General features: G+C 38.0%; 1 protein-coding gene across 4 annotated transcripts; it reads left to right on the top strand.

The window, feature by feature from the left end:
- Window positions 1–1,446: 1,446 nt before the first annotated feature.
- SNX16 (sorting nexin 16) lies at window positions 1,447–26,740 on the top strand. 4 transcript variants are annotated; one of them, XM_057370087.1, is made up of 8 exons: window positions 1,447–1,506; window positions 6,045–6,509; window positions 10,661–10,747; window positions 13,186–13,334; window positions 17,826–17,895; window positions 21,517–21,653; window positions 24,536–24,652; window positions 24,915–26,740. In XM_057370087.1, exons 2-8 carry the CDS (start codon window positions 6,138–6,140, stop codon window positions 25,018–25,020), a joined length of 1,038 nt encoding a protein of 345 aa, XP_057226070.1. In that variant the 5' UTR covers window positions 1,447–1,506; window positions 6,045–6,137; the 3' UTR covers window positions 25,021–26,740. The 4 variants fall into 4 exon arrangements, with proteins under 4 accessions (XP_057226070.1, XP_057226073.1, XP_057226071.1 ...); XM_057370088.1 differs by lacking the exon at window positions 1,447–1,506 and adding an exon at window positions 1,876–2,978; XM_057370089.1 differs by lacking the exon at window positions 1,447–1,506 and adding an exon at window positions 4,017–4,778.
- The last annotated feature ends 271 nt before the right edge of the window (window positions 26,741–27,011 follow it).

Here is a 27,011-nt window from a genome sequence, read left to right on the forward strand (position 1 = left end):
ACTGGAAAGAAGAATTCTCTTGGTTTTAACTTTTTTTTTCTCTTTTCTTCTGTTCTATGTTAAGGAACGTTTTCATCTTGAGTGAGACAAAGTTGAAAGTTCATAATAATTATATRCTCAGCATATCTGGTTTGGCAGTGCAATTTTCAAAATGTAATTTAATCTATTTCCTCAGGTTTAATATAAGCATTACTGAAAGGCATTTTAAAATCTAGTAAATTGCCTCTTCTGAGTACTATATAATCAAAACAGAATTGGATCCAAAAAAGTTCCTATTGCATGGCCTCTGAACTAGTCATTCACAAATGCTTTTTGAATGTATCAATTCTAGTCATGATGAATAGGAGCTACCCTGCCAAATCTGAGACTTTCTTGAAAGACCAGCATCCAGAAAAAAAAAACCAAAACACTAAGCTCAAAATTAATTCCAGACAGTTCAATGTGCTGCTGAAACAATATGACAGAGAAAAAAAAAAAAAAAAAAAAAAAAAAAAAAAAAAAAAAAAAAAAAAAAAAAAAAAAAAAAAAAAAAAAAAAAAAAAACAACCCAAACCAGCAAGCACAGAAAAAATTCCCTAACATGCTAAGAAGATAATCTCAACAAAAGAAATACACTCCGGTGGTATCACTAGCCCCCAGGGCAGTACATGCAATGCCACTGGCCTGTACTGTTTGCAGCCACAGCCAATCTCTTTACAGCGCTATTTGTGTGCCCGTGCCCTGCAAAGGGTGTCGATATTATGATAAATAAGGAGATGAGTTGCGTAGTACAAACAAGAGGTGCAATATTTTCCTGAGCTGTAAACACAGGAGGGATCTCGGGCAGCGTGTAATTTAAATTATGTATAAAAACCATAAAACGCATGACGAAAACGTACTTTCCAACAAAAAATGTGTTTTCTCCAGAGTATCGCACCGCTGTTTACGTACCCTGTTACTATGAGATAGCGAGATACTGATTTATTCCCACCACTGTTTAAGAACAGTGATTTCCTGGCGCTTCCTCCCCCGCCCCATCCCCCAGGAAATTCCCAAATCACTTTTATGCGTGAAACTTCACACGGCGCTCCCCTCCCACTCCCCTGCGCACACACCTCGCGGTGCAGCGGGTTTTTATGACAGGGCCAGGTGAAACCACGTTAACAGCCCGCATTTGACAGCGGCCGGGGCTTTCCTGCGCCAGAGAACCAAGAACGCCAAGACCCCCGCCCTCCTTCGCTTCGCTTCGCTTCCCTTCCCTATGCGGACTCGCAGCCACCCCCTGGGCGCGGCCTCACCCTCAGGACTACACGGCAACGCCACGGAACTACAGAACCCAAAATGCACCGCGCGCTGCCCACCGGAAAGCGAGAGTCGCGTTAGCGGTGGGGTATGCCGGTCCTTGTAGTTCGTGTGCGGCCCCGCCCCCCGCCGCTCCGGGCAGGCCCCGCCCCGTTTCTCCGCCCCCCGGTGCGGGGCGGGGCGGCGGTGGCGCGGCGGAGCGGGGTGCGCGCGCGGCGGGAGCAGGTGAGCGGGGCCGCCCGGCCGGGCCGGCAGCGGGAGGGCACCGGGGGCGGGAGCGGCAGCACCGGGAATCGGGCGGGCAGGCGGGGAAGGAGCCAGGCTGTGGGGAGCCCGCGCGGGGAGGGCCGGGGGAGTGGAGCCTCGCCGCTGCCCGTCCCGCTCCGGACGAGGACGGCCCCCGCCGCCTCCGCGCAGCTGTCGCGCCTTCCGCGCCTCCCGCGCACCTGTGCGGAGGCGGCCGCGGGCGGTGGGGACGCGGGGTCCGGTCCCGCTCGGGCGGGACTGCGGGTACGGAACCCCCCGTTCCCCGGGGCGGGGCCGGGGCGAGGGGCGGCGCCTCCAGGTGTTTCCTCGGCCGGTTCCCGCAGGTTCCCCGGGTCCCGCCGGTGTCGGGGCTCGGGGCCGCCTCTGGAGTTACGTAAAGCGGCGGTGGCGCTCCCCGAGCGCGGCCCCTCGGCGGCGGTGCCGGGCCGGGCGCTGCCCCAGCGGTGCCGGCCGGGCTGGTTTGGTTCTCCTCGGTTCAGAACCATCAGGTCACAGTAGCGCTCCCTGATGTGCAGGTTTGGGGAGCRAGGTAGCTGCGGTTGTTTCTCGTTCTGTACCAGACTCTTCCGGGCAGGAATTACTCTTGCGTGTGTGAAGGGTGATAAATATCCCTYCTCCCCATTTTCAGTTCATTAATAGGTAAAGAATGTTGTTAGGTAACTTGGCTGAAGTCAGCACAAAATGCTTATTTTAAAAAATCATGGAACCCAAGTTAGCAAGTTACTTTTTCAGATATTCCACTTGTTCTTCAGCTGACATTCCTCAGTAGCACTTAAACTCTAAATATTAGAGGTCAGCTTGTCTGCTTCGTCCAAACAGAGGCATAATATATGTAACCAGATCACAAATAGTATTGCATAGCTAAAAGTCTTCTAAATCCAATTACAACTGTTTAGTAAGGATTGTTTTGTTTCTAATCTACTATCCTTGAATCGTGTGGCTTACATGTTTCTCATTGAATACACAACCCATTAGCTTAAAAAGGTTTGGGACTGCGATAGCTGCAAGTGGCAGGCAAACCCTTTCAAAGTGGTTTTATTACAGCCTATTTGCTTTACCCGCAGAAAGGGAGGTGGCTGCTGTAAACACCGGAGTTAGTTGGTGTCATGCTGCTCTGTAGCATGTGACGGCTGAGTTCCTGGGACTGTCCTGTCCTGTTTTGGATCTCGTCGTTCAGTGCTTCCAGCAAATGTTCTCTTCCTTCTCTTTACATTCTTAAGTCACAGCTGGGAATCAAACTCAGCAAAATATAGGTTCTGAACAGGAAGCAAATTTCTTGCAAAAAGTCAAAGAAAGTGCAGTCTCTGGGTCATCTCATAGGCGTCRTGAATTGTTTTCTCTGAAAGTTAGYGTKCTGCAATGGTTCTACTGGTTGTGTGCAGCTGGGCTAGGAGCAAACTGAGCACATAAACCCTCCTCACCACGCCAAGGTAAGTTGGGAGTGACGTGGTTGGCCTAAAAGGATTTTTTTTAAAATACGAAATTGTTTTCAGTTTCTTTTATTGCTTGAAGTGCCAGTAAACTAAATTCATAGATAAGGCTTGACTCCTAGGGTTGTGGCACTCCACTGAGCATTGTTTTTTTGTCTAATGTTTATTAGTCTACAAAAAGTGTGGATTAATGTGATTTTGAACCCTGTTGTAACTCATAGCATGTAAATATTTTATATACAGGGAAATTCTGATACTTTTACAGTTGAAGATGGATTTACATATGTGTTTGTGCAGCTATATGTATTTGTGGATCTGTAAAAAAAATTAATATTTTTATAGATTTCTTTCACTTTTTTTTTACCAAAAACTTCTAATTAATAGATGCAGTGTGCCATCTGCTCCCTTGACTTGACATTTGTGTTACTCAAATAATACTTTGCTGTTAATCTTCAAAGTTACAGGACTCTGTGTGTGACACTGGTAGTATCAGCCCCTTTTATTTGTCTGCGGGCATGTTTACTGTGTTGGATTGAGTTAAGAACGTCCTTCAGAAGAAAATAGTGTCATTGTCACCTTTAATATGAGTTGACTCACAATTTGGGGTGGCCTTGCAGAGTACAAAAGAATCTAAACCAGAAAATGTACCCTGGGAGCAGGCTTAGTGCAGTCCAGTTGCTAATAAGCATCCAGGCAGTGGTACCAAATTAGTGGCCTGACACGAGCACTGATGAAGCACGTATAGTGTAGGTGTTGGCCTCTCAACACTGAGGGCTTTATCCTCAGGTCAGTCTGTGTTGAACTCTCTTGCTTGAGAATTGGTACAGCTGCTCAGAAATGCTTGTGCCTTTAARAGTGATACGTAATATATAATCAAGTTCAAGTTAGTAAGTTCTTCTAGGAAAGACAGTGTTCACAAGTATTGTAACTGGTGAAAATGACATTATGGGGTTTGGTTTGGTTGCTTTCGTAAAGCAATGAAAAGCACAAGTTCTTTTTTTTTTTTAAATTCCACAAACTCCTCAGTGAAATTCCAATTATATGAGATGTGGGCATATTTTCTACTCCAGGTTCACAGTCATGCAACAGAGGATAATCACTTTTTATATATAGATCCTTTGATTTTTTACAGTCTGGACTGACTTAGATTCTTCTGTTTACAGGAAGTTGATCCTACACTTCCCAAAAACATAGCTGGGTGGGACACTGTTTAAGGGCATATGCTCAATTCCTTATGCTGATAATATGGAAGAGTCACTGAAGTGGCAAGTGAAAAAGGAGTTACCTTTAGATATTTAGTTTCATTTAGWTATTTATTTGTTCAAAGAATATTGCTAGAGAAAATTTATCAGAAAAACACTTCACACCTTGCATTAAWGAAAAATTATTGCAGAGCTTGTTATTCAAGGCAGAAAATAGATTTTCTTACTGARATATGGCTGAAAAAAGGGGATTTAGATCTTGGTATAGCTCTAGAATAACATCTTATCTCAGAGTTAGGTGTGATTTGCYTCTCTTACACTAAGTGAGGCTGAAGCAGGTCAGATGTCTGACACGTGGCTTCACTCACACAGCCAGACTCAGTGCTGTGCTGCAACAGAAGCTCCTGGATCCTCCAAATCCCGTCCCTGACCAGCAAAGTGAGTCAGCAGGGGTTTATGACACTGACATTTTGGTTCTCTCAGATGCTGTTGAGTGTCCAGCCTCATTCCAGTGTCCAGTGAAGCAGAGATGTTCCTGAGAAATCACTGCCAGTTTGAAATTGTTCTCCTGGTCAAATTACCTGAGCTTTCTGACAAAGTGGGTGAAGACTTCCTGATGTAGCTGAAAGGATGACTAAGTTTGTTTTTTCCTTTTCTCAAGGAATTTGTTCAAGAGCAATTTGCTGTCTTGCTTGTGCTGGTTCATTTAAAATTTATTTCTTTACTCATGTGCTCTAGGATTAATTTAGAGCAAGAGAGTGAAAGCATCACTTCACCCTCGCAATTAGGAATCTCATTTGGTTTTTGCTGCAGTAGATGACTGATTGTCTGATGTGAATCAGGTTGGCGGTTTTGCATTTCACAGCTTCCTACAGCCTCCTGGTTGATTGGTAAATTCCTGGGCGAAATGGATCATGGCTCAGATACTGTTAATCCAAAGGGGTGACATTAATTTGCATCTTGTAAGAGCTCTTCTTTGGGTACTTTGTTAAAATGAGGGGATGGTGCTTTTTTGGCAGTTCGATACTGCTGTCTTAATTTTATTTGTTTGTTATTTTTTTTTCCAGAAATGTGCACACATGCACACAAAAGACTCATTTGAAATTATTTTGCTGAAAAAAAAATACTAAATTGTTTATTTATCTTTTTTCCCTGCACTGTTTTTCCCCGTTTTTATCTGCTGGAATGAAAAACTACCTGCTGCAACAACCCTGCTTTTGATGTGCATGCTTGTAAGACTTAATTGCTCCCATTCAGACTCCAGAAAATGTGCCCATTTAACATTGTGACAAATATCTGCAGCATTAKATACAACAGAGTTGTATTGAAAAAATATTTTGCATTGAAAACAGATCCATTATACTTCACTGAATGTGTAATATGCAAATACGTTTTCACCTAAGTTGTTTACTGTCATGTCTTTTGATTCATGTAATGTATATTGTTGCATGATGTTTGGCTCATGTAGTCTGCARTGGATTCTTACAGAAGCAATTCTGAGAAAACCTTTTGTACTGTTGAGATTAAACCTCCACTAAAACTAGTCCTTCTTCTTATATGCCCAAAAATTGCTCACTCTTTGGATAAAACCAACAACACTTCAGTCATAAGGGGCAAAAGGATTTTTCCCTTTTGTTATCTTGCTTTACCTCTTTGCCATTTTAATGCTCMTAAGTGTGAAAGACAGAATTCTTGTAAAGCTGTCAAACGGTAGAGATACAACCTAGAAGCACATTTCCTTGTGAAAATGTTTTACCATCAGTACTGCTATGTACCATCTCAGAGCTAATGCAGATTTGTTTTCCAAAGCTCTTAGTGTTGATTCGACTTAAAAAATAACAATATTTTCTGTCTTTAATTGCAGGTACTGTTCCTGAAAACAAGAGAAAACATGGTTTATACAGCAAATGAAGCTTAAATTCCTGGACCAAAAACTGAGGAGTTTTTTTCATGAAGGATGGCAACACCTTATGTTCCCGTTCCTATTCCTATTGGAAGTTCATCATCCAGCTTTACAAACAGAAACCAAAGAAGTTCCTCCTTTGGGAGCATCTCGACSAGTTCGAGCTCCTCAAAAGGACAGCTGGAGGACGCTACAGTTGACAGTTTTAAAAAGATGAGCGTGCCTGACCAGATTGGTTCCACATCATCTGCATGCAGCAGTCCACTTGTTAGGACTAAATTTACAGGTCTGGATACATCCATAGAATATTGTACTCAGCCTGTAGARGAAATAGAGCAGAATACAGATTCCAGGACCTGGGAAGATCGACCGTCCACRCCTACTATACTGGGCTATGAAGTGATGGAGGAAAGGGCAAAATTCACTGTAAGTAYTGGGTATTGTATGGTTGATCCCATAATAACAAGGTAACAATTGAATGTGCTTTGCATTGTCTTTCAGTAATTAATCATGCAGCTCAGGGATGTTTACCAGTTTAGTTCAAAGCACTGCCTGACAGGAAAATACCATTCCTGTTATACAGGTGGGAAAACTGGGGCTAGGAAGCCGTCCTGCCTGTAACTGCGTATGTGAAATAGAAGGAATTAATTTTGCTTCATGTATCAATTTCTGCTGGAAAAGTCAGGAATCCCTTGCAAAGTTACAATTCCTTGCGAAATTGAACCTGTACAAGTTCTATGTAGTTAAACTTCTTAAATAAAATTTAGTCTTTTATTTGAAATGAATGGTAAGAACCGTTGATGTTTACCTCTTGCAGTTATTAGTAACTTAGAGCATTTCTGTTAAAGTACAAACATGTACGTATTAACTTCTTGCCCAGCTTAGTTTCTAGTAAAGGGAGATCTGCAAGCAGATTGAGAAGTCACTTATGCCATATCTTGTGCCAGACCAGCAGCCTATATGGTTTGTATTGACTTTTCTCAAAGTGCACTGTAGCCGGCAATTTTTTTTTTTACATGCCRTAAATGTATCAATGCATTTCTACATTTATTTTTGTGGATGTGGTTGAAATATTTCTTTGACAAATACAGCAGTGCTTATGGGACTGATGGAAGCTGTATGTTACTGATTATTAGTTATATTGCTTAARAAGAACAACATTAATCAGAAACAGGTAAGGAGAAGGAAATAGCAGACAGACTTTTTCTCCATCTGTTTTCTTTTAGATTAGAGAAGTGCAGAATYTTTATTATAGTTAAAATACTAATGAAATTAAGTTCTTTTTGCAAAAAGTTAAATAATACTGCTTTTTAATTATTTGAGAATGATACCCTGTCTTTTCCTGAGATACTCAGTTTCTAACRTATTTTGTATGATAGCATAAGAGAAGAGCAGAATTTTTTAACAGGTGGATAAAAAAATTTCTTTTAAATAATAACCTTTAAAACTAAACCAATAATCAATATTGTTATATTGTCAAGGATTAGTCTGAAAATACCACAGAAGCACTTAGGTTGCAAAAGACCTCTTAAGATCAAGTCCAGCCTTTGATCACTGCCTTGACAACCAGACCATGGGACAAAATGCCACATCCATTTGCTTCTTGAGCACCTCCAGGGACACTTGGYAGCTCATTGCAATGTTTAATAACCCTTTCCATGAAGGAATTCTTCCTGCTGTCCACCCTGAACCTCCCCTGGCACAGCTTGAGGCCATGTCCTCTTGTCCTGTCGCTGGTTGGCTGGGAGAAGAGACTGACCCCCCACCTGGCTACAACCTACTTTCAAGTGGTTGTAAAGAGTAATAGAGCTCCCCTGAGCCGCCTTTTCTCCAGGCTAAACAACCCCAGCTCTCTCAGCCACTCCCCACATGACTTACACTCTAGACTTCTGAACAGCTTGTTGCCCTTCTCTGTACTTGTTTCAGCTCCTCTGTGTCTTTCTTGGAGACATTGCCAAGAAACGTTCCAGTGTGCCTATAAGGTGTTTTTTTACTGTATTAACAATGACAAGTTTGCCTCCTTATTTTATGTGGAAGGCCAGGTCACAGTACAAGTGAAACATTCTTCCATTCTTAGAATGCTTGGATGCATTTTTGCCCTTCCCTATTTTGCTTCTATTGCTGTGTTTGTTTCTGAAAGCACATAATTGACTGTTTTCAGTTGCATGTTGTGCATGCAGTTTGTGTCATACATTAAAGCCAGCAAGTAATTAGTCCTATAAATTTGGGTTGCTTTTGCAGTGCTAAATCAATGAGATGGAAAACAGTGGAAATTAAATTGAAATCCCWTGTAAAAGARGAGACTCARTTGCTCAWTKTTTTTTTCACTGTTGCTAGCATCTCATGATTCCYAAAWATATGAATYTGATTAAGCTGAATGATGTCCARACTTCAGGAGTYAGATGTTAGTGCATGTTGGGAGTACATGGTTGCTGAAGCTTATGGGAGAGAAAACCTACACTGAAAAACATCCCTTTGTAAAYGTTTGGTCTTAAGTGAATTAGCAGTCCTGGAATATTTAAGTAGCACTATTTTTTTCCTTTTTTCAGTCTTTTTTTTTTTAAAGCCAAGTAGAAATTATAATGAGACACTGAATCAGCCAATGTTACCATGTATGGGTGTATTTTGGTTGATTACGGTTTACTTATGGAATAAAGCAATTCATGATTGAGTAGAATTAAGCGTATTTGTTGAATTAATTTGTAGTTYTTACCCAAGATCTTGTATGAAGGAACTGAGAGTTGGTTTTGTAATATTGTAGTTCTTACTCATTAATTGCAAACCTTGAAGAAAAGCCAAACAACACCCAACCACATATTTTTAAACTTTGGCAGAAAAACCAAACATGTTTCAGGTTGACCATAATTTTGAGGTAATCACAAGTTGATTGCACTCCCTGTTACAGTTAAATTGACTGTAATTGGTGAACTTTCTTTTAAGTTGTCTAATGTTTACTCAGAAATTATTCTGGTTTTTCTCATTCACATTTTTAAACAATGCTCTTGCAGAACTTACAGTAGAGTAAAAGAATAAAATGCTGATTAGCAAGTAAATTCACTCATATATTCCAAAATTTCTTGTTGTGTTTTACTGTGTACTAACAGGGAGTCTTCACAATTTCACATTTATTTCCTTGTTTTATTTATGAAAATAAAACTCTTTATACTTTGAGTATGGCAGGAAATTAATAAARTATTTGTATAAGCATTTATATATGAAAAGCAAGGCAGAAGATTTATATTTTAATGATAGTTTTGTAAGCATGTCACRCAGTTTGGATTCTAAAAGCTAATAGCTTTTTCCTCTGTTACAATCCATGACTTCCRTAGATGTTACTTGATAGTCAAATTGTGTTTGAAACATAGATAAGAGAAATACTTGCTGAAAAATTGTTTTTAATTTGTAACACAGTTATCTGTACTTACTGTAACTATCTGCACCTTATTATATTATGGAATACAGAATTGCTAGAAACAGTCTCAGATGTGTACAAAAGTTCGCAAGCACCAGGGTTATCACATGTTGGGACTGCAACAATAAAAATACATTTATCAGCTAAGRCAACCTGCTGTGACAGCCTGAAATACTGGAAAATATTTTACTATGTAACAGATTAGAAAAGGTTTTAAATAGAATTTGGTTTAGTGAGGGATTGTTTATCATTATGATTCTAAATATATTTTCATTCTTTTATTTTTTACATACAGACTGGGAAAAATTGCCCAGTACAATTGCAGAACCTCTTCTTTCCGTACACTGGAGAAACTAAGGTTATGACATTAGATACTGTTCAATGTTTTCTAGTTGAAGCTGTGTGTTGTTAGATTCATTGTGTTSAGACGTTGGAATATCAGTCCTGAAAAGTATTTGTAGTATTGTTATTGCTACTCTTACGATTATTATCATTATTTTTATTATTGTTTGGTTTCTTTATCCATTTGCTTTTAAATAGGAATTTGGTACTGTTGTGCTGCTGTCTTGCTAAATCTGATTCAACTAATCCATTACTTCGTTATACAGTGCTGGTATAATCATTCTTCATGCAKTTTTCTAATGAAGTCATATTTTGCCTGGAAAGAAAAAACGTAATGTTCAAGAGAAATGCAACCAAAGGAGGATGTAATTTTACTCTCCATAATTTTTTCTTGTGAAACAAGTCAGATGAGACATTTTGAAACAGTATCACACTCAGTATCTGATTATTAACAGTCATCTTAAAAACAGATGATGGTCTCAAGGATCAATGAGTAAAACTAATTTGGCAAAGGTTAAAGTAGATCACTAAAACACACTTCCCTTATTTGATAGCCAGGACTTGTGTTCTGCTGGGCAATGAACGCTTTCTTACAGACGAAAATAGTTACATGTATTTAGGAATTATATAAACTCCTTCCTTAAATTCTGAAATTAATTTAAACTCTCTGTACTGACAGTTGTTACTTGGGTTTGTTTTACCCTAATTAAGAATTTTATCTACAAATTTTGTTTCATGAAGGAATAAAGGATCATTTCAGCCTTCCAGACAATGCAGTGTGAAGTTTAGCACATTTTTCTGATACTCCTGTCTTTCCACACAGGTATACAAAATACTGGTGAAAAGAAGTCCAGAGGAAAGCTGGGTGGTTTTCAGACGGTACACAGATTTCTCCAGGCTTAATGACAAGGTGGGAATTATACACTGGTAAATTCTYAGCTGTCTTGCCTCACTTTGCTCATGTCCCCTTTTCTTGTTGTCTTATATTTTTGTCGCTTCTATTTTTTCTAGTTTTAATGCACATAAAGCACATACTATGTTAATAACTGGAAAAATATTATTCCTCATTTTTTCAAAAATACATAGAACAACTACAGCTGATATAAAGAAGATGTAACAACTTCATCTGAAGCTGTTAGTGTGCTTCAAACTTTATATTTATTCCTAGTTTATGCGGTAAAGGAAATTAACTCTTGAATATTTGTCTCTCATGTGGAAGTAGAACTAGGGGCTTGTGTTGTCTTTCAGGAATGATCCAGTAATTGTTTAGTCCTTTTCAATGTAATCAACTCTGCTTTAGTTCACGATAAAACTGAAGTTGCATGAATGTAAATAAGTTCTTTTTTTGTTAGTTAGCCTTCAGTTGTTATCAGTGTCTTCAAAGTTAGTAGTCAAGTGCTTTATCAGATCTTTAAAGATGAAGGAAGAAACACTAGATAAATAGGAATTCTGGGTCAATAACAATATTTTTAGAACACTTGAAAAAATACATGTCTGAAAAGCACAAGTTTTTATGATGAGTAAATAATGCTTGGCTATCCAAAGCAGGGAAACAATTGCACTTTTCTTTGTCCACTGTTCACTCCTAARAATAAACTTTCATTGCCAGTTCAACATATTTTCTGCTAGTATGTTCTTTTGTGTTTCAGCATGGGCCTTATAACATGCCCTTTTTTACCCGTCATGGATTTTTTGTATAGCTTAATGTGCCTAATCAACTAAGAACTTAATTCAGCGGAAATTTTGAATATGGACTAGAACTTACAGATTTTTCTGGGATCTTGGTTTGACCTACTTGAATATCTGCTAGGCTACCTTTGAAATGCAAGTGAAATCTAAAACTAAGTTGATGGATGAGAATTAGAGATTTCTTTCTGAAGAAATTCCTGTCTTTAAATACATTCTGTCCTAAATTAGTGAATGTCTTGGTATTGGCAAAAGCCTAATTTCTTTTGAGATTATGATCTTGGTATTTCAGCTCAGATTTTGGAAGTCAAGTCATACAGCAGTTTGCGTTTTGATCAGCTATGTCAGGTATAGGTCAAGAATTGGCTTACCTCCAATGACTTTTAGTGTGATTATTAGTTTGAAAAATTAAAATGCCTAAATATCTATTAGAATAAATATTTAAATTTTACAAGTGACGGACTTAGTCTTTGTCATGAAATCTTTGACAAAAATATTTGGCATAAAACGTTATTTCTAGTTATTAACGTTTCTGTTTAAAAGAAAAATCTTAATTTTTTTAATTTGTGTCACTGTCTGAACCTTTTTCATCTTTCAGAATATATCTAAGCCATTTACTCTTTGGTCTGTAAGATATAATGCTTTCTATAAAACAGAAATGTCAGCTCTAGGAGCTTAAACATATCACCATTCAGGAAATAATTAGAGAATTACAGAATAGTAACATTAAAATAGTTTGAACACATAATGTAATGGTCAGTCTTAAGAACCAAGAGACTGTGACACTTGCAGTGTGTCACATGGTGATGTAGGAAGATGTGTAGGAAAGGTGCTGTGTCCAAGCAAGCAATCAGAGTCAGAAAAAGTTGTCTGACCCACGTTTTTTCCTGCTGTGTCTGAGGAGTGCTCAAGAAAGAATGCCCCAGGACTGTGCTGTTGAAAATTAGTCCACTGACAGCAGCTGGCTCTTACATGCTTCATCCACAAAAGGAGTAATCTGTGGGTAGGCGTACTCTCTCCTTAGAATTAAATTACATGATCTATGTGACCAGACAAGTAAAAGTACCATTAAGCAGAAATCTGAGTGGTGAAAAGCTTTCCCAGCAATGGTTATCTGCGGTCTTCTGTACAACTAACAGGAACTCATTTCATTATATTCTCTGGGTCCTGTTCTATTCAGATATGTTCTTACATATTTATTTGTGTATAGAGAGAGAGAGTTAATGATAACTTGGTTAGAGCTGAAGGAACTTTGGATGACCAAAAATAAATTTAGAGATATAAAGAAGAGTCTAATATCCAGATAAAATTCACTAAGGGGAAGACATATACTGAAATAATTAAATTCAGAAATAAAGAGCAAGGCKTTGACAACTAACCATTCTATAAATAAGATAGCAGACTTGGACATTAAATAACAAAGCAAAGGTTTTCTTTCCTRTTTTTATGTGCTAAATTAGAGGAAATACAAAGCACTGTATTGCATAAGGCAGCACAGCAAGTGACAAAACTGTGTCCACACTTAAGACYATAGTTTGTACTTATGGTTGACACTTACATTGTGCTTGAACTTAGCAGAAGTCAGAAATATCATAAATCTGAATAAAGGCAGGGCTTATGACAAAGTCAGTATTTTTCTTGAATTTTTTTATTCAATTTCAGCTAAAAGATATGTTTCCAGGCTTCCGGTTGGCCCTTCCGCCGAAGCGCTGGTTCAAGGATAATTACAATCCTGACTTCTTGGAAGATCGACAGTTGGGGCTGCAGGCATTCCTCCAGAACCTAGTAGCTCACAAAGATATTGCTAACTGGTATGTGAATTCAACTTTGCTTGTTCATTTGTGGCTTTTTTTCTGTCCATACTCTCCTCTTATAAAACTTCTAGATTCCAGCAATGTAYCTTTGGGCAGTATGGTGAGGGATTTCAGTAACATTCATGTTGTGCATTTGGTCATTATGTGAATTATTCRGTGTCCTTTTAAATAAGTTCCATCTTAACATAAATGAAAAAGAGGAATTGCAGTATTTTGAATTGTTTATGGGTGACTAAAAGCTGTAATATTTACAGTGTTTGAATAACCCCATGTTTATTCCTAAAACATTACTTCCCTGTGCTTACTGCAGAATTGATACATTATTAATTTATACTAGGATTGAATYTTAGGCTTTCATAATGGAGAGTACCTACACTATCATGCTGTTAGTTCTCAAAAGGTATATTAAACTATAGGTTTTTCATTGATGTGACGTGATTGAAGTGCCTTTTCAGATTGCTGTACAATGTAAACCACAAATCAGAAATGTCCTAATAGTTTAAAAACATAATGTCTCTAAGCAGCAATGTGCAAAAATCTCTTTGAACAGGTTCTTTCGTACCAAGTGGGAGGTTGTTCCAAAGCAGGAAAATTAATAGAAGATAATTCTGACAAATGAAATGTAAAATAATTTTATTATAGACCAGAAGAGAATTTAAGTAAGGAACTTGCTGGAGGCAAAGCAGTTAGTTTTAAAAACCTTTTCCAGCACCAGAAATAAAAAAAWTAATGTTGCTGTACTAAAATACTTTGAGGAATGAGTCTGAGGACCTGTCATCATCTGAAATTTCATTCAAAACGAAGAATGAGAAATTTTCTAAAGCAACCCTCATTTCCCTCAAGACTTTTAAAGGAACTAAATCATAACATTGTCAAGCTCTKGTGTGAGACCATATAATACTCATACCTACTTTACTTTTTTGTAGAAGGTCTGTTACTACATTTGGCATATTTTTGTAAGGGCATTTGACTGCTGAATCTGGAAAATAGGGATTTGTTTGTCAGTCTGACTTTCGTACTGCTTGTAGTGAAAAAAACCCCAAAGTGATAAGCAGGTAAATAAAAATGATACTTGAAAAAGGAATCATTTCTCCTGTAGAGGGAAATCTAATAAACAAGTAGTTAYGACAGAGCTTATAAAGAATGGTTGAAAGACAAAGGGAAAAGGATTRATGGAAATTTAGGGGTATTACCTATGGAATGTTAGATCCCAGTTACGGACATCAGTGTTTAGAACATCTTGAAATCGTCTGGAAATGGAATGAGCAATGAGGTCATGAGCTATTGTAGAAGGATCCTGAGGCACTGAGTGTCTAACATTAACTTTGATGTCTTGAAGTACAAAATGACAGTAAGTACAGCCATACAGATTTCTAAATTCAATTGTTTTTTGAAGCCTGGAAAATAACTATTGGTATTGATAGCACTAGTTTTCTGAATCAGTGCAGTACTCAGCAGTAGTAAAAAGCTTCATTCAAGTAGTTAGAAGAACTTAAAATAGGGGAAAAAAAACTATTGCTCTGGGAATATGAATTGTACTTGGATGTAGTTCAGTGTTAGAGCACAACATTGAGTTTCAAGGAGGTGTCTGCTAGAGGTGCAGAGAAAGCAAGCAAGAACAGATGACAGAAACACTTCCCTGCAAGAAGAGTTCTCTGTAGTCTGTTGTCTTGGGTAAGGGCTGGCTAAGTAGGGAGTATGGCATCATCAAAGGGGATAGGGAAGGTGAGTAAAGAATGTTAGTATTTTGATGATTCATAGTCATCCTGGAGTATGTCATGCTGAGTGGCAAAGCTTTGTTGTGAGATGTCAGAGACAAAGCTTAAATGCTTTCAAAAAGAAATAGGGCTCAACTGTGAGTTTCGGTGTCAGTGGCTATTAAGTATGATTATATGGGTGAGGTATACAGCTGAGAAATTTTAAAACTGCCTGATAATTAAATTACACAATAATAGGTGTGCCACAAAGAAAAGGAATCAAAATCTCTAATATTCCCTAAATGTAACTTTTGTTTTGCTGCTGGAGACACACTAGTGAATGGAATGGACTTGCTCAAATAGATGGGAAGTCTTGATGCTWTGTATTGTTGCAGATAGTTCAGCATTTCATCTGGCTTGTTTGTATCTTAGTGATGGGCCATATAGGACAAAATAGGCAAAAAACCCTGCACCATAACTTTCAGACTGCATTGGTCATCAGATACAAAAAGTAATCAAAATGTTTGTGGAATCTATATTTTGKCTGATGAAGAGGTGATTAATGGAAATGCAGTTTTGAGAACTCTGATCTTGTCCATGTAGGGCTCTGCATGAAGATGAAATTTTTTAATAAACTTTATAACCTATTGGTACTGTTGTAATATTTGGATCTATGGAAGATCTGCATTCCTCAGGAAGTGATTAAAAAGACCAAGATTTGATCCATCTAATATTTTTACCCACTTACCAGAGAATAAATTTACTATTAATGGAAGTTAATACTTAYACCTCACATGAGCAGTGGTGAGCATTTGACCCTTCTTTCTACTTTAAAGCTCACCCTTTACTTTCCCAGTTTTGCAAGTCAAACTGCTTGGGTCAGACCAAAACCAAACAAGCCTATTCTCCTTGGAGAAGTCTGCTTTGTGTGCTGTATTGGCAGTGGGAAGTTTGCCCTACAGGGATAGGAGACCTCATTTGATACACCTATTTTTTAATAAAACTAGATTTACAAAGTGGAGGATGGTGTGCAGGTGGCTAAATTTAATGTTTGTGTTTTATGGGCTTCTCATGCTTTGCATTGTATTKAAGGTGTAGTGAAAGATCAAATTGAAATCTACCCACAAAGTTAAATATGTTCAAGAAAATTTTWTGTAATTTGTGAAGGGGGAAAAAGAAGTTTAACCTGCTAAACAGAAGCATCATCTGGCTTTATATAGATGACAGAGCTGTCCTGTCTCCACCCTGTATAAGAAGCTTGTAAGGGAGGAACTCGGTCAGCTTGGAGTCAGGGATCCCATGTGCTGCACTGCCCCTTGCTGCCCTCCCTAATGCTGGCGCTGCTCCTCCCTGCGGAGGGATGTCAGTCTGCACACGTGTACAGCAAGCTCTGTCACAGGAGAGAAAAGATCTTTAAGGCAGAATCTTCTGTTTGTTAAATGAAAGGCAGAGTTATAACACATGGAGCAGGGAGCAGGGTCAGAGCAGACTGAGCAAAGCTACGCTGCAAATAAATGTTCATGCCATCAGGTGCATATTTTCGATAAAGAAGCAACAAAGTAAATGTTCAGTATATTTTAGATAAATGTTCTTCAGAGCCTTTTTAAAACTTAAAGTGGTAGTATAATCAATGATTAGTGTTTGAAGGAATTTCTCCTCATTTTGCTTGCCAAACCTGAAGCTGGTTGGTTAGAGTGGTAGCTGGGTGAAAGTTTCCTGTCTTGCGTTTGTACTTTGTGAATACTTCAGATGCAGAGGATCAGTGGAAGGCAGAAGATACTGCATTTTGCCCTCAACTATCCATGGGACCAAGTGGCAGGAAGAGATGGGAAATTAAGTTTGGGTTCACATTTTTTATTTTTGTGCATTCATGATTTAAACATTTGTAATAGTGCATGCAAGCACAGCATTGCTCCCAAGTTACTACTGGSTAATTAATTGTGAATGCAGTGTTCTGATTGGGGGTTGTTTGAAAGGGAATGAATACAACCAAGCAGGAGAGTTTTAAAAAGGTAGCCAAAGGGACATGTTTGAAGATGTTTTGGAGTTCTGTGAAAAGTAATCTAAATTTGGAAGGTAGAGCCAGATGCTTGAAATACTCTGTAGTAAACCACAGGATTACACCTACTTCCTTCTTCTGGCCTGTGCAAAACAACCTACAGAGGGGGATGGCAACTTACACAATTCTCAGTGGAATGTCTTAGTTTGAAATACATGTTTAGAGAGGGCTATGTAGTGTATACATGGCACATTAACTTTGTCTTCTATTATTTTATAACTTAACTACTTATATAAGAATATATCCTGTATATATAAAAATTATACACTGTGCATATGTTWATGGATTATGATTTTAGCAAAGTGGAGGGAGGTGAACATGTCTCAGTACTCATGCTTAAATCCCCTGATACTACCTGAAGGGATCTGCATATGGATTTTAACAACATACTTTTTCATCCATCTTATAGTAGTTAGTTTTCCCCAGCAGAATTTTTCAAACTTCTTCAATATCAAGTAATCAACCTGCCAGTTGTCATGTAGTGGCAAATTCTATGAAAATTTTAAAAAATCATGGAAAATTGTGTTCTGATATCAGTTACATTTAAAATACTGTCCTTGGTAAACACATATAACTGAGACYTAATAGTTTGTTAACATTGTTGTGAATACTTGGGAGTAAATTTAAGGATATAAGTCTGTGTCACTTAAAGAAATGCCTCCATTTTGTGATCATTTTTAAGTGTTGCCTGTTTGCTACTTTGAGTAATTCGCTCTCTTTTATTTGGTCAAGCCTTGCAGTCAGAGAATTTCTTTGTCTGGATGATCCTCCGGGTCCTTTTGACAGTCTGGAAGAGAGCAGGGTAAGTGCTAAATAATAGGATAGAAACAAAATGCAAAGTTGTTGTTAGAATACTGTAAGATCTGTGTGATGATATGGAACAAAACACTTTGTATTCTTCCAGAAATCACAAAAGAATGTGTTTCTAGAATGGGCATAGTCTGATGATCAGTGTCCACTGATTGTCTTGGACTGCTGTACTTCATCCCTATCCCAAAATATATCCTTCCTTTTTGCCTTTTATGACCCATGGACAAAGTTTGTTTTTTAAAGTAACTACTTGTGTAAGAGAACTGAGATTCTATAAGTTTACATTCAGTACATTTTTACAATGCTTATGCTTTAGACTTCAGGTCTTGCAGTGAGATGTTTCTTGCTATRARATCATAAAACCATAGAATGGTTTGGGTTKGAAGGAGCCTTAAAGATCWTCTACTTCCGACACCCCTGTCACAATTGTAATTAAAGGATTAATTCTTTCCACCAGAAGAATTAATCTTGCAGAAAACCAGGTGGTGTCAAGTAGTGTTGTAAACCAGCAGCCCTTCAACATGCATGTGAGCACATTGAACAGATAATAAAATAGGCTGTGTGCTGCAGCCTATTTGATTAGAAGTTTCATTGGCATGCAGAAGTGATCAGAAGTTTCACTGTGTCTAGAGCAGATGCTCTTAGTTTTCTTGCTTTGTAGAATAGCTGTGTTTCAGAGCTGTGCATACATTGTTAGTCTTGCAGAAATTGTGAATGTTAAATTATGCTCCTTCAGTTAAATTTATACTTACCAGTTTTGCATGTATGTGGGAGTGTCTTGGCTCTTCTTACATTACTATGTACATGTGAAAGATTTGGTATGTTTTTTGTATAATCTGTATTTTGGCTTTTTTTTGCTGTCACAAACTCACATTTGATTTCTGTACAGTCTCTTTTCATCATTGCTATTCAAGCTGATGATTTTTTTTTTTAATTACCATAATTATTTTTTCAGATAATTAGAAATATTATGTGCCTTCTTTATTGAAATTTCAATCATGCATACTGTGGTGAGATCTCTGTTATTCTTCCACTGGAATTTAATCAAACCATTAAAATAGCTGTGCTGTTGTTGTTTTAGCTATTACCCATTTCTGTGAAGCTGTTGAGGCAGCTGYCATAAAATTCTGGTCTCTAAGAGATACCCAACCCTATTACTAAGTGATTGAGGTTGGAAGGAACTTCATGACATCATCTTGTCCAACCCTCCTGGCTCAAGTAAGGTCAGCTACTGCCGGTTTTGCCCAGGACCATCTCCAGCCAGGTTTTTAGTGTTCTATAGAGGAGACTTCACAGGCTCTCTGTCCAGCCTGCTCCAGTGGTGGTTCACCATCACAGTGAAATGGTGTAGCCTGTCAGGTCCCATGGACTTTAGTATGTCCCAGTTTGTTTAAGTGCTCCCTGATCTGTCTTCCTCCACTGCAGGTAAATTTGTCTTGCCCTTCTTTTTGGTTGCAAGGAAGGAATTGTTTGAGGCTGGTCCTTCCAGTCAAGACAAGTCCATGGTTTCCCTTCTTCCTTTTGTTAATTGTGTACCTGTAGAATCCTTTCTTGTTTCTTTTCACATGCCTTGCCAGATTAACTCCAGGTTGTTCTTCACTTTCATAATCCTGTCCCTGTGAGATTAAGAAAGCAACCTTGCATTTCATCCTGGGTCACCTCTCCTTGCTTCCACCCCTGGTTCAATTGCTTTTTGTGTCTGAGCTGCATTAGGAGATCCTTGTTTATCCACACAGACCTCCTGCAACCTTTGCTTGAATTTCTGCTTGTTGAGCTGTACTTMCTGACCCTGCACGTGGTGATTCTTAAATATCGACTAGCTCTCCTGGACTGCTCTTTCCTTCCAGGTGGTTTCCCATGGATTCTTTCTTCCAAGCAGATTTCTGAAAAAATTAAAGTCCTTGACTGAAGAACAAGATAGGAAATGGGATGTAATGAGCTTTCTCAGCTTTGGTTCACTTTTCTGCTATTACAGCATTCTTCAGAATGCTGTAATCTCAGTTGTGAACAGTGACTATGTTTCCTTGGGCAGCCCATACCCAGATTGCAGCTACAGATGAATTTTTCCAAAAGGCTTTATTCAGTTCTCATACAGAACAGTTTTCAACACCTGTGCAATATTTGTACCTATTTCAGGTACAGGAAAACTTAAACGTGCATACATCTAAAGGTAGCGATAATAAACTTAATTATATTCTTAAGGAATAAATGGCAAATTTTCCATGAGGGTGCCAGCGACCTTGAATGTTTTTACAAAGCACACTAAAACTTATTTGATTGGCTTGGGTAAAATTGGATGGCTGCTTAACTGGAGTAATAGCTAAAGCCATCACTGCAACTGCTGTGTGCAGAATGAATTGCATGGCACGTGCTCTTGGCTCTAGTAGACATGAATGAAGTCTATACATGAATGTAGTAGACATGAATGAAGGCTTAACTCATGACTGGTCTTCAAGTGCTTGTCAGCAAAGATAAATTTGCCATCTGAGTCAATAAAATAAATTACAATTCCATGAAAAAGAATAGGGTTATTGAATTGAAAACTCCTCATTTGTTTGTATTGTGTAATTACAGGAAAACTTACCATCTTAAACATCATGAGTCTGCTTCGGTTAAAGCAAAGGGTAGTATATTCTTGATGTTTGTTGAATTTCAGGAAAACAGCCTTTCAGCCTGTTTTGAATTTCAGGAAAACAGTGTCTTAACAGCATTGTTCTTAACCAAGCTTGTATAAAATGTTTATATTCATCAGACTCTGAGTTAGTGGTTGGTTGCAGGTAATATTAAGCCAAGAAAGCCTCCCACATGGGGTGCTTATTTATAGAGATCATGTAAATTATTAAATCAGAATTGCACATTAGTGTTGGAAGACTTGTGCTTTCCAGTAATAGATGAGCAGGCTCTGTGCCAACGCTTCTGCCACTTCCTGCATTCAGTGAATGTTGCATTAGACATGGGCTCTTCGCTTTAGGTTTTGGGATTGCTCACTGTCAGATCCATCAGGCTGTGTGATACTTACATGTCATGCTCAGCAGAGGAGCACAGCATATTTGTCATGGCTGACTAGTTAATGGTCACAGCATCCCATTAAACTTTTTCAGAATATTTTTGTACTGGTCTTCTGATTGTCATGATTTTATATTTGTAGCAGGTATTTGGTACAGAACTGTACAGCTTTGTATCTTGGGTAAGGAAAGAACATGTACTTAATCCAGACATTCCTCTCATTCTGGGAATAATTAGATACTTTGAAATTGAYTTCCAAGTCATGTGGAAACAAAACTTTATGAGGAGAAAAGGGAGCGAGGAATTCAGTTTATGTTCCAGTTAGGCAAAAAGGTCCAAAATCAGGGACTACTTTAGAAAAGTATTTTTGTTGTGAGACAAATGATGTGATTAAAGTACCTGCATTTCAGTTTAGCATAATAAATTCTAAGTAAAGCAACATTRTTTTATTAAGATCAGGACTTTACTTAAATTTTCATAGCTTTTTATAGTAATTAATCTGAAGAAAAGCAGCTACAACACTGTTACAGGTTGGTGTTTCCAAGAGAAAAGCCAATAAAGGCAGTCCACTGAAGTTGAATTGAAAACAGTTTTATTTGTCTTTTAGGCTTTCTGTGAAACTCTGGAGGAAACAAATTACCGCCTACAAAAAGAGCTGCTTGAAAAACAAAGGGAGGTTGAATCATTGAAGAAATTATTAACTGAAAAGCAACTTCATATAGATGCTGTTGAAAGAAGAATTAGGTATGTAGAAATTGTATGGGTTTTASGAGATTATCTCCATCAAAGCATTTYCTCTGTCTAGTCACAAGCACCACCTTTAGCTGTATCTCAGAAACCCTTTTTCCTACATAACCACATACAAAGCAATATTTTCAGTAAGCTCTTTCTCRTATCTGGCTAAAAGCTATTTAGTACAAATGACTGAGAAATTTGTCCTATCTTCTCCCTCTAAAGTAACTGTGATTGTTTCCTAATCCTTTAAATCCTGTAAAGATAGAGCSAGATTCTGTTCTTCTTTTGAACTGTTGAAAATGTGAAATGCCCTGCTAGAGATGAGTGGGAAAAATAGCTTTGAGTTACARAATTCTGTCTGTACTCAAAGCTTTGACAGAGCATAATGATCAAGCAATTATGTGTCTGTAATAATGTCTTTAACTTTGTTCTGAATTGCTTGGAATGAGATGCTGCAGGTACCATTTAAATAGCATGGGAGATTGTCCATTYAAACCCAAGGGAAAAAATTGTGCCTGTTTGCTAAATTTTTTAGCAGGAGCTGAGGAGTTGGTGTTGTGCTATCCAGTATCCCATTAGAGCTGCTGAGTCAGTATTGCAGTATTTCCTTAGCAAAAGAGTAAATTCTGATGGTCCCATTAGAACTTCRTAGAATCACAGAATTATTTGGGTTGGAAGGAAACGTAAGGATCATCCAGTTCCCATATCCCAGTTAACTCAAGTCTCCATCCAGTGTGGCCTTGAACACTTCCAGCMATGGGACATCCACAACTTCTSTGGGCAACCTGTGCCAGTGCCTCCCACCCTCACAGGAAAGAATTTCTTCCTAATACAAGATCAGATGAAGAAACATCCCCTCTGTATGTGTGTGTGTCTGTATGTATGACATAGGGCAGGGAAGAAATTAAWTTTTTTTAATATTAATTTTATTTTAATACTGCATGAGTAGCTGAGTCCAGCATATCCAGGTTGACTAACAAATCACACCTTACAAAGTTCAAGTGAGCTATCTTTGGAAAAGGATTTCAATAGCATTATTGTGSTTGACTGAAAATTCTGATCAGAATACCATATTCAGTTTGTTGCTTAATCCTGAAGGCAAGTAATTACATTTGAAAGGTGCTTCCTCTGTTTGATAAGAAAGTTATGACATGCTACTGGCTTGAATAATGAAATAGTCACTAAAAGTTAAGTAACATGCATTTGGCTGAAACATAGGAAATTCAACTAAATTCAACTAAAAATCAAAAGGTGTGAGTACCAAAAAAGGATTTTGTTTTTTAGGGTTTTCCCTGAAGACAAATAATGTTTTTTAAAAACACAAACACACTGCTAGTTTCCCAGGCATATAAAATTATTGAAAGTCAGCCAAATAGTGTCTGAARTCTTGATGGAAAAGAACTTCTGTGATTTAATTGTAAAAATTATCTAGTAAACTTGTGATCTTGTTTAGGAACTTCAGGTTGTCTGATGGGAAATGAGCCCAAAAGAAATGTCTGTCTTTGTCTTCGTTGAAGTAGAATTTTTATCAGGTGGTCCAACAAGAATTAAGCATCCTATGCCTACACACTCTAAAGGCCACGTGCCTATAGTACAGGACAGTTGGATAAATTGTGAGACTTGCAAGCCTTTATATGTTTCTGGATTTGGCTCAAACACAGGCCAGTAGAGATGTTACAGAATACTGCCAAGGCTTTACCTAAAACACTAGAAACAGTAGTTAGAGCAGTTTTAAAAGGGAAAAAAATATAGTAGTATCACTTTAAACACCAAATGGATCACATGCTTTGTTTCCAATTAAAGTCACAGCTTTCAATGCCAAATTGATGTATGTTTTCCACATAGAGAAATGGTTTCAAAAGAAAGGATTTCTTTGGTCARTCTATATGACCATACTCATATTTGTAGCCAAACTAGCTGGACCATTATCTTGTGTTCCCATTGAGAAAAGAATTACCAAAAATGGGAAAATGTATGGCTCTGAACATGTGTGGTTTTGTAAAGTTACAGTGAGAAACTTGAGAAACTRTTGCAGAAATCTTTTTATCATCCTGCCTCTCTTCCTTCTGACTGTGYTTTGGTTGTAATCCTTCTGCCATTTAGGCAACATGTGTGTGTGGCTTAGTCTAATTGTAATTTTTTTACCTAAAGTCATATACACTCCTGTGGGACTTGAATTTAGTAAAGCTACTAAATCGTCATGCAACGAGGGAATGATAAAATAGCCGGGGCTGGAAGGGACCTCMAAGATTGTCTAAATCAAAATCCCCYGCCATGAATAAGGACACCTTCCACTAGACYAGGTTGCTCAGAGCTCCATCCAACCTGGCCTTGAGCACTTCCAGGGATGGGGCATCCACAACTCCTCTGGTGCCTCAGTGCCTCATCACCCTCACAATAAAGACTTGTTTTCCTAATATCTAATCTAAAAACCTGCCCTCTTTCCATTTGAAGCCATCCCCCCTGTCACTACATGCTCTTGTAAAAAGACTCTCTGCATCTTTATTTTAGGCTCCCTTCAGGTACTGGAAGGTTGCAATTAGGTCACCCCAAAACCTTCTCTTTTCTAGGCTGAGCAATCCCAATTCTCTGAGCCTTTCCTCATAGGAGARGTGCTCCATCCCTYGAATCATCTTGGTGGCCCAGAGATTTAGAGGACTGAATTTAGTTTAGGAACAAGCATCTGGAGCAAAGGAACTGTTTAAAGAGCTATCCAGTGCAAGCTCTGCCATCTCTTTGCTAATAAAAGAAATGGGGCATGCAGGAGTAAGATTGAATGGTTGCTTTCAATCACTTTGCAGAAACTGCAAAGGTTGAAATGAAACAAACAGTTCTTCAGTGACAAATGTTTGCTGAATGGATTGGTGGCACTCTGTTCTTATCTGTTGTAGGGATTTATCATTAGGAAAAATGACTCGTCAAATGTCAGGAGAAGAAAGTGAGTGCAGTGGTGAGGTGGAGTCTTCTGCAGTAGAAGCAGACCAGGGCACCCTGGGTGAGGACAGCTGGTAAATACTATTATTTTACTTATATTTTAGTTATTCTTAAAGTATGTTTTTTGGAATGTTTGGTCTTGGATAAATTCTGCACAGTTTAGAAATTCAGCATTTTAACTGCCCCTCTCTGCTGCATAAAGGCCCTCAGGATAGATAATTGTAGATTTGAAAGAAGTGCTAAGTTGAAAAAGCATTTTAAATGTTTTGTGGATTGTCTGCAAAAAATGGCTATACAAAATCATACCAGTTTCCATTTATTGATCTGTCGTTGCAGCTCAGACAAAGAGAACCGTGAGCCATGCTGGAGTGGCTCTTTGGCTGGAAATTCTGTCCCAGAAATTGAGGTTGCTGAAGTTGCCTACACYGCGGATGAAGAATAGCTGAGCAGCAGATGCTGTTAGCTGGGAATGGTTCATGTTTAGGATGTATCTGTGGGCAGGAGCATAGAGTGGCTGTGAAGAATTCACAGCTGAGCAAGAATGCACATATTGAATGTTTACATAAATCCTTACAAATTATTAATGTAAGAAATATACCCAGTGCTGCTTTGATTTCAGTTTTTATCTAGCCTTTATATATTTAATATATTGAAGTTTAATAAGGGCTAAAATCAGCTAAAGTTTAGATAGTGTACATACACAATTTGGCTGACTTTCCTAGCAGAATGACGGAAGTTTCACATTAAATCACAGAACACATCTAACTTGTATGTCATATATTGCCACTGTTGTGACACATTTGATGTGTTCATMTGTTTGTTATTTGTGTGTTCATATTCTTATAGCCATAAAATAATGCTTGCTGAAGTAAAAATGGACTTTTCTGTGTTTACGAATGGAGAATGTGTTGGTTTAAAATTCTGAAGTCGAAGAAAGTTTCTCTGGAAATTTTAATGCAATGCAATAGGAAAACTTCCAGTACCAAGAGAAAAGTACTTACAAAATGGGATCATAGTTGGACATTGTAAATGGTCATTTTTGCTGAAGGAACTAAATCTGAGACCCCCAAAACACTGTGTATTTTCATCCCAAGATAGCATGCTGTAATACTTTTTGTTCAGTAATGCTGCTTTGAAATCTGGGATACCTTTGTTATATAMCCATGTAACAACACAATCTGTAAGTCTGCCTTTTATTCAGAACACTACCTCTTTCCACCTTGCTAATGCATTCATGTTTGTTTCAAAATATTCCAGATTATATGGAGGTTATTGAAAGACTTGTAAAGAAGCCATATTTTTTTCCTGCACAGTTCATGACTAGATTGAATCTAGTTGCAGTGTGTTTTTGTTTCAATATATTGTACACATGGGGAGTTTGGTACCTATGTTGTATAGCCTATTTTTCAAAATGTATAAAGACAGGAGATGCACTTTATARTTAAGACTCCATTGTGCCAAGTTCAGTTGGCTAATTGGTTGAGAATTGGGAGTTGCAGGGAGAGGATTATGTAGTGCCTTTTTGTATTTTACTTGTTCATTACTGCAGAATTTTGTTACAGTGCTCTGGGTCARTTGTGTGGAATCTTTGATACAGCATGTTTCTGTTCTTATTTACTGAAAGTGCCTTGTTTTATTATGCTTTTCCAACAGGAAGAATGTTGGTTTGTTTTAATTTTTTTTTTTTGCCCTATACCACCCACCTCGTTGTTTAATGTTGTCAATATGCAGTGTCTTTGTGCTGGAGTTTTCAAAGGGAGCTTTGTACTTCAGGCTGTGCATACAATGACCTTTATGCAGAACTATATAAACCTTCCTGGTGAAATAAAACTATAGACAAAACACYTGTCTTCTTTTTTGCATTGTATAAAAAAAAAGCAAACATTTAATGCCTTGTCTAGTAGAAGGATAAAATACTAGAATGAGACCTTTCTTACCTCAGTGATTTTCTGCACTTGCTCAGCTTTTGGTCTGAGTCCTGTTTGTACCAAAAATTGTCTGCATGAAAATGAATGGGACTGCCGTGACACCAGAAACCTTACTTGTACTTTTGTTGAAGGTGAAAGTAAAAAAGGAACTGATTTTTTTTCTTTATATCTACACAAGTCCTCATAGGTGTTAAGCAAACTCAATAAAGTTTTGGCACATTATTGAAAATGCATAAAATCTTCTGTCAGATGTCGCATGTGTTTGAAAAGATCAAACTTTGTCCAACTTAAATATTTAAGTTAATATTTTAATATTTAAATTAAATATTTAAGTTAATATTTATCAAACTTAAAATATTACTAGGTTTACAACTATAAACATTTAAAAAATACTGAAAAGGTGCTTGGGTCATACGTGCCAGAAATTTCTAAAGTACAGCAGGTAAATCTGCAAATCTAGACACTAAAGAAAGCATTCAGTTAATTTACTGTTTAGTCATGAGAG

This window comes from Malurus melanocephalus, unplaced genomic scaffold, assembly GCF_030028575.1.
Source record: "Malurus melanocephalus ecotype Western Australia unplaced genomic scaffold, MMel_1.1 scaffold_119, whole genome shotgun sequence".
Classification (NCBI taxonomy): domain Eukaryota; kingdom Metazoa; phylum Chordata; class Aves; order Passeriformes; family Maluridae; genus Malurus; species Malurus melanocephalus.